Source organism: Acipenser ruthenus, chromosome 23, assembly GCF_902713425.1.
Source record: "Acipenser ruthenus chromosome 23, fAciRut3.2 maternal haplotype, whole genome shotgun sequence".
Taxonomy (NCBI): domain Eukaryota; kingdom Metazoa; phylum Chordata; class Actinopteri; order Acipenseriformes; family Acipenseridae; genus Acipenser; species Acipenser ruthenus.
Window position 1 is genome coordinate 22,911,817 of NC_081211.1, and position 15,651 is coordinate 22,927,467.

General features: G+C 41.0%; 1 protein-coding gene and 1 non-coding gene across 7 annotated transcripts; one reads left to right on the top strand and one right to left on the bottom strand.

Annotated features, from left to right (window-relative positions):
- Nucleotides 1-105: 105 nt before the first annotated feature.
- On the bottom strand, nt 106-14,768 carry LOC117964556 (bromodomain-containing protein 8-like). 6 transcript variants are annotated; one of them, XM_058996845.1, is made up of 25 exons: nt 14,692-14,768; nt 14,197-14,293; nt 13,787-13,856; nt 13,462-13,511; nt 13,250-13,372; nt 12,912-12,992; nt 12,391-12,455; nt 12,140-12,276; nt 11,602-11,832; nt 10,925-11,069; nt 10,203-10,391; nt 9,380-9,624; nt 8,700-9,095; nt 8,264-8,339; nt 7,706-7,752; nt 7,247-7,449; nt 6,852-6,944; nt 6,679-6,747; nt 6,404-6,581; nt 6,026-6,130; nt 1,756-2,006; nt 1,391-1,477; nt 1,138-1,206; nt 868-1,045; nt 106-534 (listed from the first exon to the last, which is right to left on the bottom strand). In XM_058996845.1, the coding sequence occupies exons 1-25, from the start codon at nt 14,708-14,710 to the stop codon at nt 523-525; spliced, it is 3,216 nt and encodes a 1,071-aa protein (XP_058852828.1). In that variant the 5' UTR covers nt 14,711-14,768; the 3' UTR covers nt 106-522. The 6 variants fall into 6 exon arrangements, with proteins under 6 accessions (XP_058852828.1, XP_058852829.1, XP_058852830.1 ...); XM_058996846.1 differs by lacking the exon at nt 10,203-10,391; XM_058996847.1 differs by lacking the exons at nt 106-534; nt 868-1,045; nt 1,138-1,206; nt 1,391-1,477; nt 1,756-2,006 and adding exons at nt 2,675-3,488; nt 4,952-4,996.
- A 69-nt stretch (nt 14,769-14,837) lies between these two features.
- trnaa-agc (transfer RNA alanine (anticodon AGC)) lies at nt 14,838-14,910 on the top strand. The gene has a single exon. It is a non-coding gene; the product is annotated as a tRNA-Ala (tRNA).
- Nucleotides 14,911-15,651: the final 741 nt, after the last annotated feature.

Below are 15,651 nucleotides of genomic sequence, written 5' to 3' on the forward strand. Positions count from 1 at the left end.
CAAGGTGTCCCGGGAAGACATATTGAAATCCTAGGACACCTTCCTCAAAATCGGGACCATACAGCGAAAACAGGTATTGAGGAGACCAATCATTTTATCTTATGATAGTATATATAATAACATTTTTATTTAACAGTACACATAACAAGAACAGCAATTAAAAGCTTAACATGACAACAAGAACAAAAACAGACAGTAATTTCCTTCATTTTAGAACTTGGAATACCAACAAGGAACACCCCTTCTCAAGGGAAATAGCACAGTCTCTACCTGCATGGAGAATAACCACAAGGTAGGACTGTGAGTGGAGGGAGGGACATAAATATTTTCCCAGCTTTTCATATGTATTTTAAACCTTCTAAAACTTAAAAAACACTAGTACGCCGTGTATATTATAACATACTTTCAGAACAATAAACACTTGCAGAAGGAAAGGATCACAAGAATCGCTGAAGGTAAAACAGCACATGCACACCCAGATCTAGAGCGTCAGCGCTCCGCAGCGTTCTCATCTCAACCTCTTTAAATCAACATCTGTAAAACAGAGAGAACAATACAATGTGTTAATGTTTCTGCTTTAAAAATACAGTGTGTGTAACATCTGGTAGATTTAATGTGGGAGGCAGCAGCACATGATCTTCATAGTTTGAGCATGGTTCAGGATAACGATGTCATCTCTGAGATTTCCCATCCCTTTATCAGTGTCCTGGTCTAAATGATAAGGATGAGTGTAAGGGCTTATTGATATCAAAAGAACTTGCCTTTCATCTTATACTTCACTGATAACTGGATGTTTGCTGACAGCTCTTTTGCCTCATTATAAGGGATGATGAACTAAAAGCTGGCTTTGTGAAATCCCTGACATACCTGCAGGTGCTCCACAATGTCTCCCTGCATGCTGACCGCCCTGCGATACACCTCGCTGTCGGGATCATTATACATCAAGGCATTCTGGAACATGAGCATCACCTCCCCCTGGAACCCCTCCAGAGTGTCCACCAGCCCCTTCGCCACGCGCCTCTTCAGAGTCAGGAGATCCATGGGTCTGCAGCAAGATTACAGCATCATGCCTCCACCAAGGTCAGGCTGGGCTCGTCAAATATGCAAACAGGAGAAAATTGCATAACCCAGACTCACCTTTTCACAACACGGTAATATTCTGGAGCAAATTTTTCATTAACCGGCTTAAGGAACATATAAGCGTACCTGTAAATACAACGAATCAATAATAAACTGCACAGCAAGATTTATCCATCGATTTTTCCATTTGCACATCAGAAAGACCTTAGGTACAAGTAATACAAGGCAAAACTGCACTGGGCCGGTCACCTGACCCCCTGGATATACTTCAAGAGTACACACATGGCTACAGAATCCAGGCTGCACCTACTTGTGGCTGGCTATGACATTCCATGTCTGCCGTAGAATCTTCTTATTTTGTTGAGAGCAGGTCTGTCTCTCGGGGCTAGACTCTGCACTGAAGACAACAAGGAACAACATATTAATAGTATAAACCAAACAAAAATAAAGGTTTATTTGAATAGTCAAGCGAATGACAGTTTCTGAAGTCTTAATTACTACAGTTCCTATTATCCACTCATTTGCCATCTGAGCCCATATCTATTTTATATTTTACACACACCTTGATTGAAGGAAGACACGTTGGTCAAATCTGGCTTTTACAGAGTGATATGAAAGTAGTTATTGACTAGGCATTAATATTGAGCGCAGGGTAGTAAACAGTGTAATATTTACAGTGAACTGTATTCCAGAGAGGCACTGAGAGCTTTGTCAATACTGTGCTCCTCCTCTAGGGGCTCACTCTCTGTGCCATCTCTCTCCTCCTCTGGCCGGTCACTCTCTATACTGTCCCTCTCTGTGCTCTCTCCTAACTCTGCCTGATCACTCTCTGGCTCGGACCCCTGATTATCCAGATGTTCTGGAAGGAACCCACTAGAAGTCTCGCTCTCCACATCTTCCTCTTGCTCGGAGTCAGAATCAGATTCCTAAGAAACAAGGGGCAGTATTGGACCACACAAGCAGATTACTATTACTAAATCCTCCTTCTGCTCCATGTCTGATTCGTATTGAGCTGAATGTGAAAAACGTAGAACGAAACTGGAAAAACAAACAAACAAGATGTTTAAGTCAGATCTAAAGAAAGAGCAATACAGCAGTACATGCTAGTGATCGTTTTTTGAGTGGTGCTCTCGGCACACTGCATTGTATTGGTCCCTTTAAAATAACTGCAACTAATACGGAACATCATGAATTTGTACAAAACTATGTGCATTATACAGATTGCAGACTGATGACTACATTACTGATGTTGGCTAGTTCATTTATAAATGAGAGCGAACCAAGGTTTATTAGCACTTGCAAAATTGCCACTGCTGCAACTTCTCTTCTGTTCATTTGCTTGCATTGCAAATATTTCACAAACAATGCTACAGATGAAAAGCTGCTGCTGCTTCCTGATACGTACTGTTTATGTACCCATGCAGGGATAACAAATAAAGTCACAATGCTCTTTTCATATAAAAAGTTATTTTCTTTGGCGCGGTTTATTATACTTTAGTCGTACAAAGAGTAAATATTCAGGATGAGCTCAAGATCAAAGCAACGCAACAATGGAAGCCTGCTGCACACACAAAAAAAGAACAATGAAACAAACCGATTCTTATTTTTTATTAAAACACATTTGTTTTTAAATAGAAAAAAAAAAACTGTACATACAATATTACTTTACAAACTTACATAAGATCTGCATTTCAGCAATACTAACAAATATGACAAAACTCTACAATCAAGGTAAATCTAATCAATATATTCGGCTCCTGAAAGCAGGGGTTTGCCAGAGTTGATCTATCCAGCATCTTCAAACATGTGAGTCGTACCAAAAAAAAGGCCAGGTCTTCTTAATACACCAACCCCCATCTCTACTGCCCCAGGACAATCTCCATGCAGTGTTACAACTGAAACAAGAGAGAGTAACTAACCACTCATCAACTTTCAACTAATGATTAAAAGTTATAAATGACAAAATCAGTGGCAATAAGCACATACCAGTGAACTACCGTCCACGGTTCAAACACTAGTGCCTGTACGGGGTATTGTGTAAAGGTCAGATACTTTCTCTGGCCTTCTACCACTTAAGAAAGCTCATGCCCCCATTTGAAGGGGCAGCATCTTACATGTGTTTAGAACAAGCATTAGCACTGGTCTGGTACAGGTGCAGTGCTGTTTAATGCAGTCATTAAAGTTTCAGGGCTTCAGTCCAAGTCTCCTTCATGATAAATATGCTACCTCCCTGATTTTCAAACTGCAAAAGATCATATTCTCTTTTTATGGGGACCTGGATCTGTTCAGAAGTTAGCCCCACTTTTGTCAGATTTGGTAAAAACAACATTGCTGGTCGGCTAAAATGTTCATTTCTTCATTTTCATGTCTGCTTCAATTGCACACCGGCGACCCCTTGTCCCGCCATCCTAAACAAAGCAGAAAAGAAGTCAGAAACTTTGCTAACAGACACAAAGAGAAAAGTATAATAATAATAATAATAATAATAATAATAATAATAATAAAATGTACAGTAAATTGTTTACATGTGTATCCATTTCAAAAAAACGATATCAATATTTTACACACATTGTATCGTTAAACATACTAGAACCATGACAGCTGTTTCTTGTTGAATATTACTTTTTAAGCTCAGTAATTTTATTCAATGGATAGGCGCCAACATTATTCAGTCTTTCAGTTTTTGATGAATCATGACACACACATTATTTACTACATCTTATAACAAACAAAAAGGTAACACGATTAGTCCATCTGATTTTAAAAAAACTAGCTTCTCATTCTTATGTATCCAAAAAAAAAACACACACACACACACAAGTCAGTAAACCAGGACGAGTACATTCATAGGAACTGAAACACAAAAGAAAACAAAAGGGTTTGCAAAAACGAAAGTTTTTCAAGCACATTCAAATTTTGGGCCAATAGTTTACCTTTTGCAAACAAGGTTTGATCTCTAACTTACTGACTACATACCTTTTCCATGATGAAAGCTCCTTTTAGTAACTTCTCTACCGACTCCTCTCCTCTCCCTATTTCTGGACGATGAAAACTTTGTATCCTGATGGGAACTTTCTACTAATCTCCCACATGTCTACATGCGCAGTCCATGCAAAGAGCTATCCTGATGTACTCCTCCTTCTGTAACATCCTTTCCTACAGAGAAACCATGGGGACGGGACAGGACGTGATGGGATGGGACGGGACGGGGAACTTGGATATTATGCTTTTTTCTGGTTTAATGCTCTACCGTACCTTACCTAACAAAATACTTTTTAAAACTCTGCTGTGGGCTATGCAGCCATGCAGCAAAGTACAGGTTTTTTTTGGTCATTACCTCACACATGACTACATTTTTAGGAATGCCAGATGCAGGTACTCTGCTTTGAAAGTGGTTACCATAAACAATGATACATACAATATTTTCATAAACATCCATCAGATCATGATCTATATTGTGTGACTGGACAGTCTTTCAATTGAATGTTACCAATAAATGTGTGCCTGTGGTATTTAGTACTACTAATCCTGAACTCCAAGTGGTCTGAGTTTTGTGAGGGTTCATAGTTCAGATTTGACAGCCGCCAATGCCAAGAACCAACGTTGCCACTTAGCAACAGCTTTGACATTACTGCAGCAAACAGACAGACAGATGACACTGTGTCCAACAGTGGCCTGTGGACCTTGTTTAACCTTGTCTTCTCTATTCTTTAAAAAAAGCATTTAGATTTGACAGAAAGTGGACACATGCACTCAGTGTGTGTGTGTACGCATACATGCATCTCTCTCAATACCCAGGCATATTGCTCAAATCCCTGAGCAGCTCTGTATTTCAACTAACAGAATCATTCCACAGTCATTCGATACTTACAAAGAGAGAGAGAAGGAAGGCAGGAGAGCCCATGGGGACACTGTCCTGTGAGAGGACAAACAGAAACACCAATCAGATTCCACAGAATCTCTCCGAGACACAGACTCACACACACCCACAACCACAGCACCACACAGGACACACATACGACAAACAGATATACTTGTTTTTACAGAAAGAGGAGGAAATCACATGTATAAGTTAACAGATTTTGAAGCTTGTTCTCATGAGCAACAGCACCGCTATGTACTTCAATCCAGGAAAAAAAAATGTACAAAATGTCTACAACTTGCACTACACTAGTTTAAAACACCTGTATGTATGTATGTATGTATGTATGTATGTATGTATGTATGTATGTATGTATGTATGTATCTATACAAACATATTATGCTGCTATGGATAAAAAACATGTAAAATTGAGGGATTTGAAATTCCCAGTGTCATCTAAAGATGGAAAAATTCTTCAAGAAGAATCATGGTTTAGCAGGACATATTTTAAAATCTGCAAGCATGGAGTCACAGGTCAAGCACAAGTATAAGACTTAGCAACACGTCTAAAACACACCCAAATCCAGCAAAGTGTTTTCACAAGACCACAACCTACGAATGCTTACAGTTGAAACACAACAAATAAGCTATGCAACTCAGATATTCTTAACATTTCTACAACTTTTTATTTTTTTATTGTTTTTTAATCGTTTTATTTACCCTGTGGCACGTATTTCCGACATGCTAATCAGTTTTTTTTTACCTAGAACTATGAAATGTCACATATACTTTTGAAATACCTCGTAGTTAAAAACACCCTGTTTATCCCCTCTAGAAAGTCACTATAACCATCATGACCTGAAAGCACAGAAATCCAAGAACACTTAAATTGCACACTGGTGTCTTTGAACCTACAAACTCTGTTACTGGACTGCAAAAAAAAAAAAAAAAAAAGGTAATCGGACACCAAACTTAATTTACTATTCAAGCAAACAGGCACAACAGGTCGGATGCATATTTATCCTGGAAAACTCAATTAAAAAACTAAAAGAAAGGCACACACACGGACTTACACACACCGACCTTGTCCGAGGAGTCCTGTTTGCGGGTGGAGTCTCTCCCTCGCAGGCTCTTCGCGCTGATGCCAGACTCGGACGTCTGCATGATCAGCTGGGTTGCCAGAAATTGCTGGAAAACGAGAGAAAAAACAGGCTGCATTAGACTTGTGCACAGGGCTGGAACATGAAGAAAACAAGAGAGAAAAAAACAGGCTTCATTAGACTTGTGCACAGGGCTGGAACATGAAGGGTGCTGTGACTGGACTTCTCCGATCTCCACTGCATGCCGATTCACTGATTATTTTCTGATGAATGTTTAAGTAACAAATAGACTTTAGATCCGTGTTTAAGATGTTCTTACAACGTAACTGAAGCTAATCATTTGCCAGTTGTTTGGCCGTACCTGTATCTGTTCCAGGACGTCTCTCTGCATCTCCACAGCCATGTGGTAGACGTCGTGATCGGAGCTGTTGTACATCACGGCATTCTGGAACATCAACATGATGTCTCTCTGGAACTCTGCCGTGGTGCGGATCAGACCGTTCTCAATGTTCTTCTTGATGGTGGAGAGATCCATCGGCCTGAAGCAACAACAGATTGTCAGCAAAGATTCCCACAAACCATCCTTCATTAATTTAAGGGCAAGGATAATGGATAAGGAGTTTGATTTTCTCTTACCTGTGCACTATGCTGTGATATCCTGGGGCAATGTCATCTGTTACAGGCTGAAGGAATACATTTGCATACCTGTAAAACAAAAGAAACAATACAGGTATATTTTCTAAATCTAGAATGGACACATTGACAGTAGCGTTGACTTGGAATGATTTTCTGGTCATGTCGGCTCTTACCTATGATTAGCAGCCGCTCTCCACACCAGCATGATGGCCTTCTTCCAGATCTTCTGGGCCTGAATAGCTTCCTGGTCCTCACTGCACACTGAGCTGAGAAAAGACATACAAGCATTGTCACTGGGGGAGGTCCACAGTCAAAAGAACCTAAAAGCACTGCAATCCAGAACTAGCACATCAGTATGAAATTAAGAAAACAGGACAATAAATACAGCATATATTGTATTTGTAAAAAATAAATAAAGAGGACAATCTCATGTAAAGCTCAAGAGATTGCATAGTCTTCCCTATCAAAGAAATGTTAGTCTCAATGGGATTTTTCTGGATCATTAAAAGGTAAAATAATAACATTTCTCCTTGCTAGTGGCTCAAGGTGCTCAACTCTTTTTACTCACAACTGTGATGAGGCGGGGCTGCTGGGGATGGACTCGGGTAGGGTGTGCATCTGCAGCGGTGCATTGTGGATGCTGTAGCCGTCGTCGCTCTCGCTGATTGGCGGCTCGTTCTCCATCTCCGACAGGTACGCCTCTCCAGACTCCTCCTCCTTAGGCTCGTCCACACTGGCCTCCTCACTGCAGCCATCCTCCTCCGTCAGGTCCTGGGAGGAGTGACATCAAACAATACATCAGCCAATGAGATAGTGCCGCGCTCACAAGGCAATGTGGAGGTCAAACTCGAAATAAAACACATGCCAAGAAAAACACATCTAAATCAAAAAGACACAGGGGGTGCAAGTACTGCGAATTGATGCTTTAAACAAGCACAACAGTGGACAAGATGTTTATCAGATATCCAGGTAATATAAAAAGGTGATAATCTTTTAATAGGGTAAAAGTTAAAGGTGTATCAGTTACCTTAAGGTGTGCTTTACAAGATGGTCCATTCTCATCTTGTATTGAATCTGTTGGAGGAGAATTCATTTTGGTTAGATACCTATTGTTATTCTAAATGTTTCTGTCTCAACAGCTTAGGTTTCAATTACTTTTTAAAAAGGACCCTTAACCCACTCAGTGCCACTGTCCTCATTTGAGGCCAGTCTACTTGGTAATTTTTGGGTAGTATTTTTAACTGGCATCTACCTGTTACTTAAATGTTCTCTTTAACTATATTGTTATGATAACTTACTGTAATTTCATTAACCGCAAAAGTGAAGTCTTATATCAAATACAGCTTATGTTCTGATTTTTTCAAAGAAAAATACATTTGGTGCTGTGGCAGGGAGAAAGCCCTTCATGTAAGTAGTGTGTGTTTGTGGGAATGCAAGGTTGGCAGGGATGGGGTTAAATCTGTCCCTGCCAACAATCGCAGGCGATTAGGTAATTGAGTGCTAATTGGGGAGTGGCCACATGTATAAAAGGGCAGAAATCTTTTGTTTAGTGGCTAATAGAGCAGGGAGTAAAAGACATGCCTACCTGGGCAGTCCTGCTGAGACGACTCTTCGCTCTCACACTTGATGTTCGACGGAGAGGAATGGGCCACTGGGGAGGCCTGGAGCAGAAACAACACTGGGCTTATTAAGAGATATCCATTGCAGTGTTTTTAAAATGTGAACTGCTACTGTACGCTACTTTATTTTGTTACAAAACAGGCTCATTATATAACCATGTAAGAAAAGTCCTAGGGACCTCATTCAAAATGCACTGATTCGTTTTACCTGTCTAAATTATTTTCTTCTAGAACTTTCGGCTTTTGTTCGGCATAAATCACAGAAAATGCATTTATATATTAATGTGTATTAATGAGATTATGATGACCCTACGTATGCGTGTGCATTTTTATTTCAGTACAGGCAGAAATAACCTAATGCACTACTGTCCCCTCTCATATATACCAGTTTTATGCACACACCTCGGACCTTGCCGTCATGTCCACTCCATTCTCTACAGCACTGAAACCGGGCTCAGTTTTGATGGTGAACTCTGGTGCAGTGGTTGCAGGAGACTCAGAGTTCTGGGATGTTGGGTGGGGGTCAGGGACTGTGATGGGGACGCTGCTCTCTTTCCCTAGCTCCTCCTCAATCATCTCCTTCTTTATCTCCACACTTTCAGTGACCAGGGTTTTGCTATTCTTCACACAGTCCTGAGGGGGTGTTGCGGTGCTCTCTGGCGGCTGTAGCCTGTCCTGCTCTGGCTTGAAGGGCTGCTCCCAGGGCCCAGACAGCGCCTGTGAATCAGCGGCTTCCTCGCACAGAGACAGGGCTGCCTCCACCGCTGCTGCATCCAGAGCCTCAGAGTTATCATCCACCTGCACAGACAGAGAAAGAGAGATACTGAAAAGTGAAGTAAAGGAGAGCCAGGGGGTGGGTGACGCAGCAAGCTCATGCACTTTCTACCTCTAAAGGGGCTGGGAGGGAAACTCACAGATGCCCACAAGACTGGTGTTTCTGTGCACTAGCCAGGTCTAGGCTTGATTTAAAAAAAGCTGCCCAAACTCTCATTGATTAATTCCTGCAGTTATTATTAGTCAAGCTTCACTTGGCTGTACCACTCGGCACTGAGGTTATCTCCACAGCAGTAGATTTTAAATACCTTCTCTTCGATGATGGCGATGATGTCTCCCACGGTCTCGAGGTCCAGCTCGTCCCCCATGTAGGACACGGCAACCAGGTCCTCGTCCACCCCTAGGTCCCCCTTCGGCTCCCCAGCCGTGCCCCTGACAGCAGGGCTGGGCACACACTCGCTGCTCAGAGCACCTGGCACTAAGGAGGGGGTCCCCGCCAGCACAGCCTGCTCACTGGAGTTCTCCAAGGCCGGCTTCACAGCAGCCTCACTAGCTATAAAAACACACAGGACTTACTACAGAGGTCTGCTCTTTGGTCCAATAAAAAGAGAAACATTGCACTGAAAGGTGTCCGAACAACTTTTTAGCAAAAAAAAAAAAAAAAAAAAAAAGCAAGCATCACATACAAGGACATCTGTTATTTCTCTATCTTGTAGCAGCTGTTTTATTCTATTATATAATATTTTTTTTTTAATTGACATCTTTTACAATTAACTGCCTCCTTCTCATCAGCTCGCCATGTACCATAGTTAAAGGAGGAGTTGCTTGAATATAAAGAACAAACAAAGCTGTGTTTCCACTGTCCATAGCAGCATTCTGGAAACCCAATGAACAACGTGCTATTCTGGTTTAATGAGAATGGTTCCTTGAGCCAACTGGGCTTCTTATCTACAAATAAACCACCTATACAACATTGTTTCCAGGTTTGAACGCACAAAAGAAAATTCCTTATAATTGTGTGCTGCTCCTCAAGATGAAGCACCAGAGCGCAGTGGAAACACAGCTCCAAAGGGTCCCCCTGGGAGGTACAAGCTTTCTAGTGCATGCAGGGAGAGAGGAGGCAAGTCAGACCTGTGGGCGGGGGCTCCGTGGCGGGAGGCTGGCAGGCAGGCTCTGAGGAGGGCTGTGCTGGCAGAGGCAGCTGTGCGGTAGGTTTAGCGACAGCACAGGCAGGCTCGCTGCTGACAGAGGAGAAGGAAGCGAGAGACGAGGTGAACTGCACAGGGCCTGCCTCTAAAAGCCGGGAGAGCGTGGGGGCCCCTGAGCACGGAAAGCAGACACAAAACAAGCACATTAAAATTAGGCAGCGAGACAGGCAGCACATGTGATGCGTCACACAGAACAAAACAAAGACAAAAATAACAATAAGCATTAGAGAGGATAAAATTTAAAATCAGTGTCAGAAGGATGGCCAGAAGTTAAATACTGTCTTGAAAAAAAAAAAAGATCTTTCCAGGAATGGCTGTCAAGGACCCTGACCTTAGACCTTCAGCTATTCCAGGTTCAAATTTTGGCAGAACTGTTTGGAGATCCCTGTGCTGCTCCCTTCTTTAACTGCATGGTGTTCTCTTAGAACATTTCAGACCTCAGTCTCTCGTGCTGGGACATTAGCAAACGTAACTTCTATACAATGTTGGCAAAACATTCTAATTTTAAATAAAATAATCCTTTCAGGGTATTTACTGCAGCCTATATCTGATCAAGCTTAGTAGAACTTAGTCAAATTGTTAACAATGTAAAGTCTTCAGAACTCAAATAAGGGTTCCATTCAAAATATAGAAGAAAATGGTTACCTGTGGCTGCAGGCGATGCAGGGATGGCTGTAGGGGCCATCTGTACCTCTGTACTGTTTACACCTGGAACCATGCCACCCAGCTCCATGTGCACACCTGCATTGGCACTGTGACCTGCAGACATCTGCACCTCTGTCTCACCGACCTGAAACAAAAATAATGACAGTGAAAGGTGGTATAACTGGAAATCTTAGTAGCAGAGGCAGTGGTTTTTATTGGACAACTATAATTCAACTAAACTGACAGAATAATATTGGAAGCCAGTTTCTCAAAGCATTTGGTATTTATCATCCTGAAAGCAAGCCAAAGTCCCAATAACAATATGGTGGCCAATTAAGGAGTCAAAGTGAAGGGTACTTTTGCATTTTGCCAAAGTAGTTTCCGTAATACTGAAATTATGAAGTTGGCATCTCAAACTGTTTATAAGATACGAGCTACTGGAAAAGCTGAGGATTTACTAAATTAGAGGCACTTCCTGCTGGGATATTTCATTTTGGTATATTGGGATTGCTCTAACAGATCCATTATTACTGATCCTGGTATCCTTTAACACAGTAACCTTTACATGTACGCAGTGATTTTTATAACTACAAGAACATTTCCACTGCTGCACCCAGGATGTACGTATTTTGAGACCTATTGTATTGTGGCTACATGGCATTCCATTATGGACTTACCAGGCGGGGGCTAGTAGGGAGGAGGCTGCCTTTCTTCAGCAGCTCAGACAGCAGTGGGGAGGGGGGTGGGGTAGCCTTCTGCCCCAGATGTTTTTTTTGGGGCGAGTCCTCCATCAGAGAGCTCAGGTTGGCCTCCAGGTTTGCAGGGGCTGTGCTGGGGGGGGCGGGAGTCTCTGGGGCGGGCATGAAGATTGGGGCAGCTGCAGGGACCGCTGGAGCTCCTGGAGCTACCTGTGAAAGAGAGCAGAAAAAGAACAAACAGTTTGGCTTAGACCAGTGAAACTCAATTCAATTTCTTGATGGGTCACCAAAATACATGAACTACTTTTAATTTTATTTTTATTATTACTGGTTTTATTTTATTTTAATATAGGGCTTTTCTTTCTCTGTTCAAGTTCATTATAGTTAGAATTTGTATCATTTTATTCACAACTGAAAGTTGAATGAAAATCAATATATCAAAAACACACACTTGGCAGTGCGTGATACCAAGTCCTGGTGAAGTCCTCTAATGAATTCCTTGCTACCCGTTACTTACACTGGCGTTGCCCTCATCTGCGGCTGGCTGAGGGGTGTCAGCCATGGGGTAGTCCATTCCAGGAGAGTTGGATCCCACTGGTGAGCGCACCGTCACGCTTGGCAGCCTCTTTGGGGTGTTCTTGGCAGCCTGTCGGACTGGAGAACCAAAGCAAGTGTGTTAATACAACCCCGGTCCTGCTGTACATGACAGCCAACAGTGCTATCTCATCATTCCTCTAAATTGCAATTATGTGATTATGTCCACTGTACCCTGGTATGCAGCATCAGTTGCCGCCTTCTTCATCTCAGCCTCTTCCTCATCCTGCTGCTTCTTCCTTTGCATTAAAACACAATTCAAACATCTCATGAAGATAAAAATGTATCTATATATACAAATTTATTACATCGATTTATCATTTCAAGCAGCTCACTTTCGATGTTGAAAATGAATCTAAAATAAACAAATACATAATACTAACATATATATATATATATATATATATGAGAGGAGGCTGTGTGGTCCAGTGGTTAAAGAAAAGGGCTTGTAACCAAGAGCCCCCCCCCCCCCGTTCAAATCCCACCTAAGCCACTGACTCATTGTGTGACCCTAAGCAAGTCACTTAACCTCCTTGTGCTCGTCTTTCGGGTGAGACGCAGTTGTAAGTGACTCTGCAGCTGATGCACAGTTCACACACCCTAGTCTCTGTAAGTCTACTTGGATAAAGGCATCTGCTAAATAAATAAACAATAAACACACATATGTCTATGTGTGTATATAATAACACCCTTACGTGACAATGTCATTCCAGATTTCTTCTACTTTGTTGTCCAGATGACCAAGTTGAATCAGCTCTGCTTCTTTCTTCAGTTTCCTTGGTAAAGGCACATGTTTTTCAAACATTATTATAGATCTCCATTTCGTCTTTTCAATAGTTGAATCTACCCCCCTCATTACTTCTAATATTCCCTAATAACAACCTCTACATCTACACTGAATTGTAACTCCTGACAGCTGTTTAACCCTGTTTGCAACAGCACTGTCTCTTCTGAAAAAGTTCTGCAGAATCTTTCACTGTACATGGTTCATAATGCACCTGTGTTTGGCACCGCCAACAGGCTGGTACTGTACCTGTGTTTTTCCTGAGTCTCTTTAATCAGTTTCTTCAGCTCTTCAATCCTCTCTGCTGTCAGTTTCCGAACGATCACGTCCTCCACAGTCTCCACAACCTCTCCTTTCTCACCACGTTTCCGCCTGAGTTAAACACAACAGAGCTCAACTGTTTAACATCTCACATATAAGATAAAAGGGTAACAGAGGAAACTAAAGTCTCTCTCACTTACTTTGGGGTCTCCGTTGTTTCTAGGAGCTCAGAATACTGGGATGCACAATGCTTTGGGGAGGAAAAGGAACATGTGTTTGTCAAAAACTACTGCACATTTAATACATAAATATATTTAATCTAACTAAGGGAATTTATTTTAAATTTGTGCAGGGGAAACTCATCATTGGTTTTCTCCCACTAGTTTTGGAGCTCAATTCTGTTTTGCTCATTGTCTTTGGTTTCCTAATTCCAGAAAGCTGACCCGAGGGAAAGCCAAAGCAATTGTGAAAATAGAATTCAATTCAAGAAACAACACATCCAATGTAATACAAAGAACATCTTACCTTCTGTGAGAACCAGTCTGGAGGCCTGCCTGGCTCTGCAAACGGTTTGATGGCTCTGCTAACCGAAACCCTGGCAACCATCAAAAAATGAATTACAGTAGACCGAATTAATGACAACACAAATAAACAAAGATACATAGACAGGGAGAAATTGTTATCCTTTGATTACAACACACAAAAAAATGAGCTTCTCACAGTGGCAACAGATCCTACACTGAAATCACTCTGTTAGTCAATTAAATTGACTTCAAATGAAAGCAGTTGAACAATCGAATTCGAAGGAACTGGAATTGGGAATTGATTTTTAAAAAGATTTGGAAGTGGAATTGAAAGAGAGGAATTGACCCCAAACCTTTGTGCCAAACATATAAACACGGAGCATGCTGTGCTGTAACCGAGGGATTTCTCACCAGTTCTGGTCTCCACTCCTCATTACCGACGAGGCTAGGCACAGCTTTTCTCTGATGGACCATGGCTCTGTCGGACCCGTGCTCGTCAGCTTGTGCTCTTAAAGAAGAAAAAAAATACATCAAACTAAAATATACGCATATTGTCGATAATCTATGCTACACCAGTTTTAAATGTGCTTATTTTGTTTACGAATTTGACGAGAAATAGTAATGGACATATTAGTGGATGTCATTAATAATCCGCGAATAATGAACAAAGGGTGTGCTGAGATAGCACAGTAGTAGTAACGGGATGTATGCTACAACAAACGGCTTTGTTTTGAGGAGTAAGAAAACATCCTTATTTATAAAATGTATCGAACACTCGGCCTTTCCTCTACCATCGTTTTCGCGCCACCGCATGCCGGTTTGCGTGTTTACAGTAGTTTTGTGCAACAATTGTATGTTTTGGTGTTTATTTTTTGTAATAAATTTGAACCGATATACAATACTTACTACCCACTCCGGTTGCCATTTTCTTTTCTTGTTACTACATACATGTACATCCAGGTCAACAAGAACTAGGGCATAAGATTCTGGGAAATGTACTTGTTTGACCTATGCAAATAAATTTCAAACAAAAACAATTACATCACGTAGTCGGGGGATTAGCTCAAATGGTAGAGCGCTCGCTTAGCATGCGAGAGGTAGCGGGATCGATGCCCGCATCCTCCAATCGTTTTTTTTTTGTAAATAATAATCTTTACAATTATCTGTTAATAGAAACTGATATGATTGTTTAAACACAATTCAGAACTACTGTCTTACTTTGATACAAAGCTTGTGATTATTTTCTGTTTAATCAGTCCAATAAAATGTGTCACATCTTCTCGTTCTCTATACAAAACATTTGAAATTAATCTGTTTATGTTGGCAAAGCAAATCAATTGTATATGGCTGTTAAAATATATATTTTGCAAGGTCTTATTAAACGCCCTTAAACATGGTCTGGATTTTTCACCAGAAAAAAAGTATCAGCAAGAAAGGATTTTTGTCGCCGCTGTAAATTTGAAATATTAAATAATTAAAAAAAAAAAAAAAAAAAAAACAGTTACAAGCGTTGTAATTTTTTTTTCCAATTATTTATACAATATTTCAAATTTACAGCGGCGACAAACACCCACATTCTTGCTGATATTTTTTTTTTCTGGTTAAAAATCCAGAATACAGTTTTAACTCCCCCCGGCTACACTGTAACTGCCGCATTAATGTAGCGTAACACAATATTAAAAATTATTCAATACTGCTATTCTAATATTTGCCCAAAGGTTTTCTCAAACAGAAGCTCTGCCAAATGGACACAAGTGATATTTACACGCGTGCCTTTTAATCAAAATATTTTGCTAAACTATTAAAAATAACACAGTACTCCTTACAACTGAATTTGGCTCAAAGCAATTCAAATAACACATACTG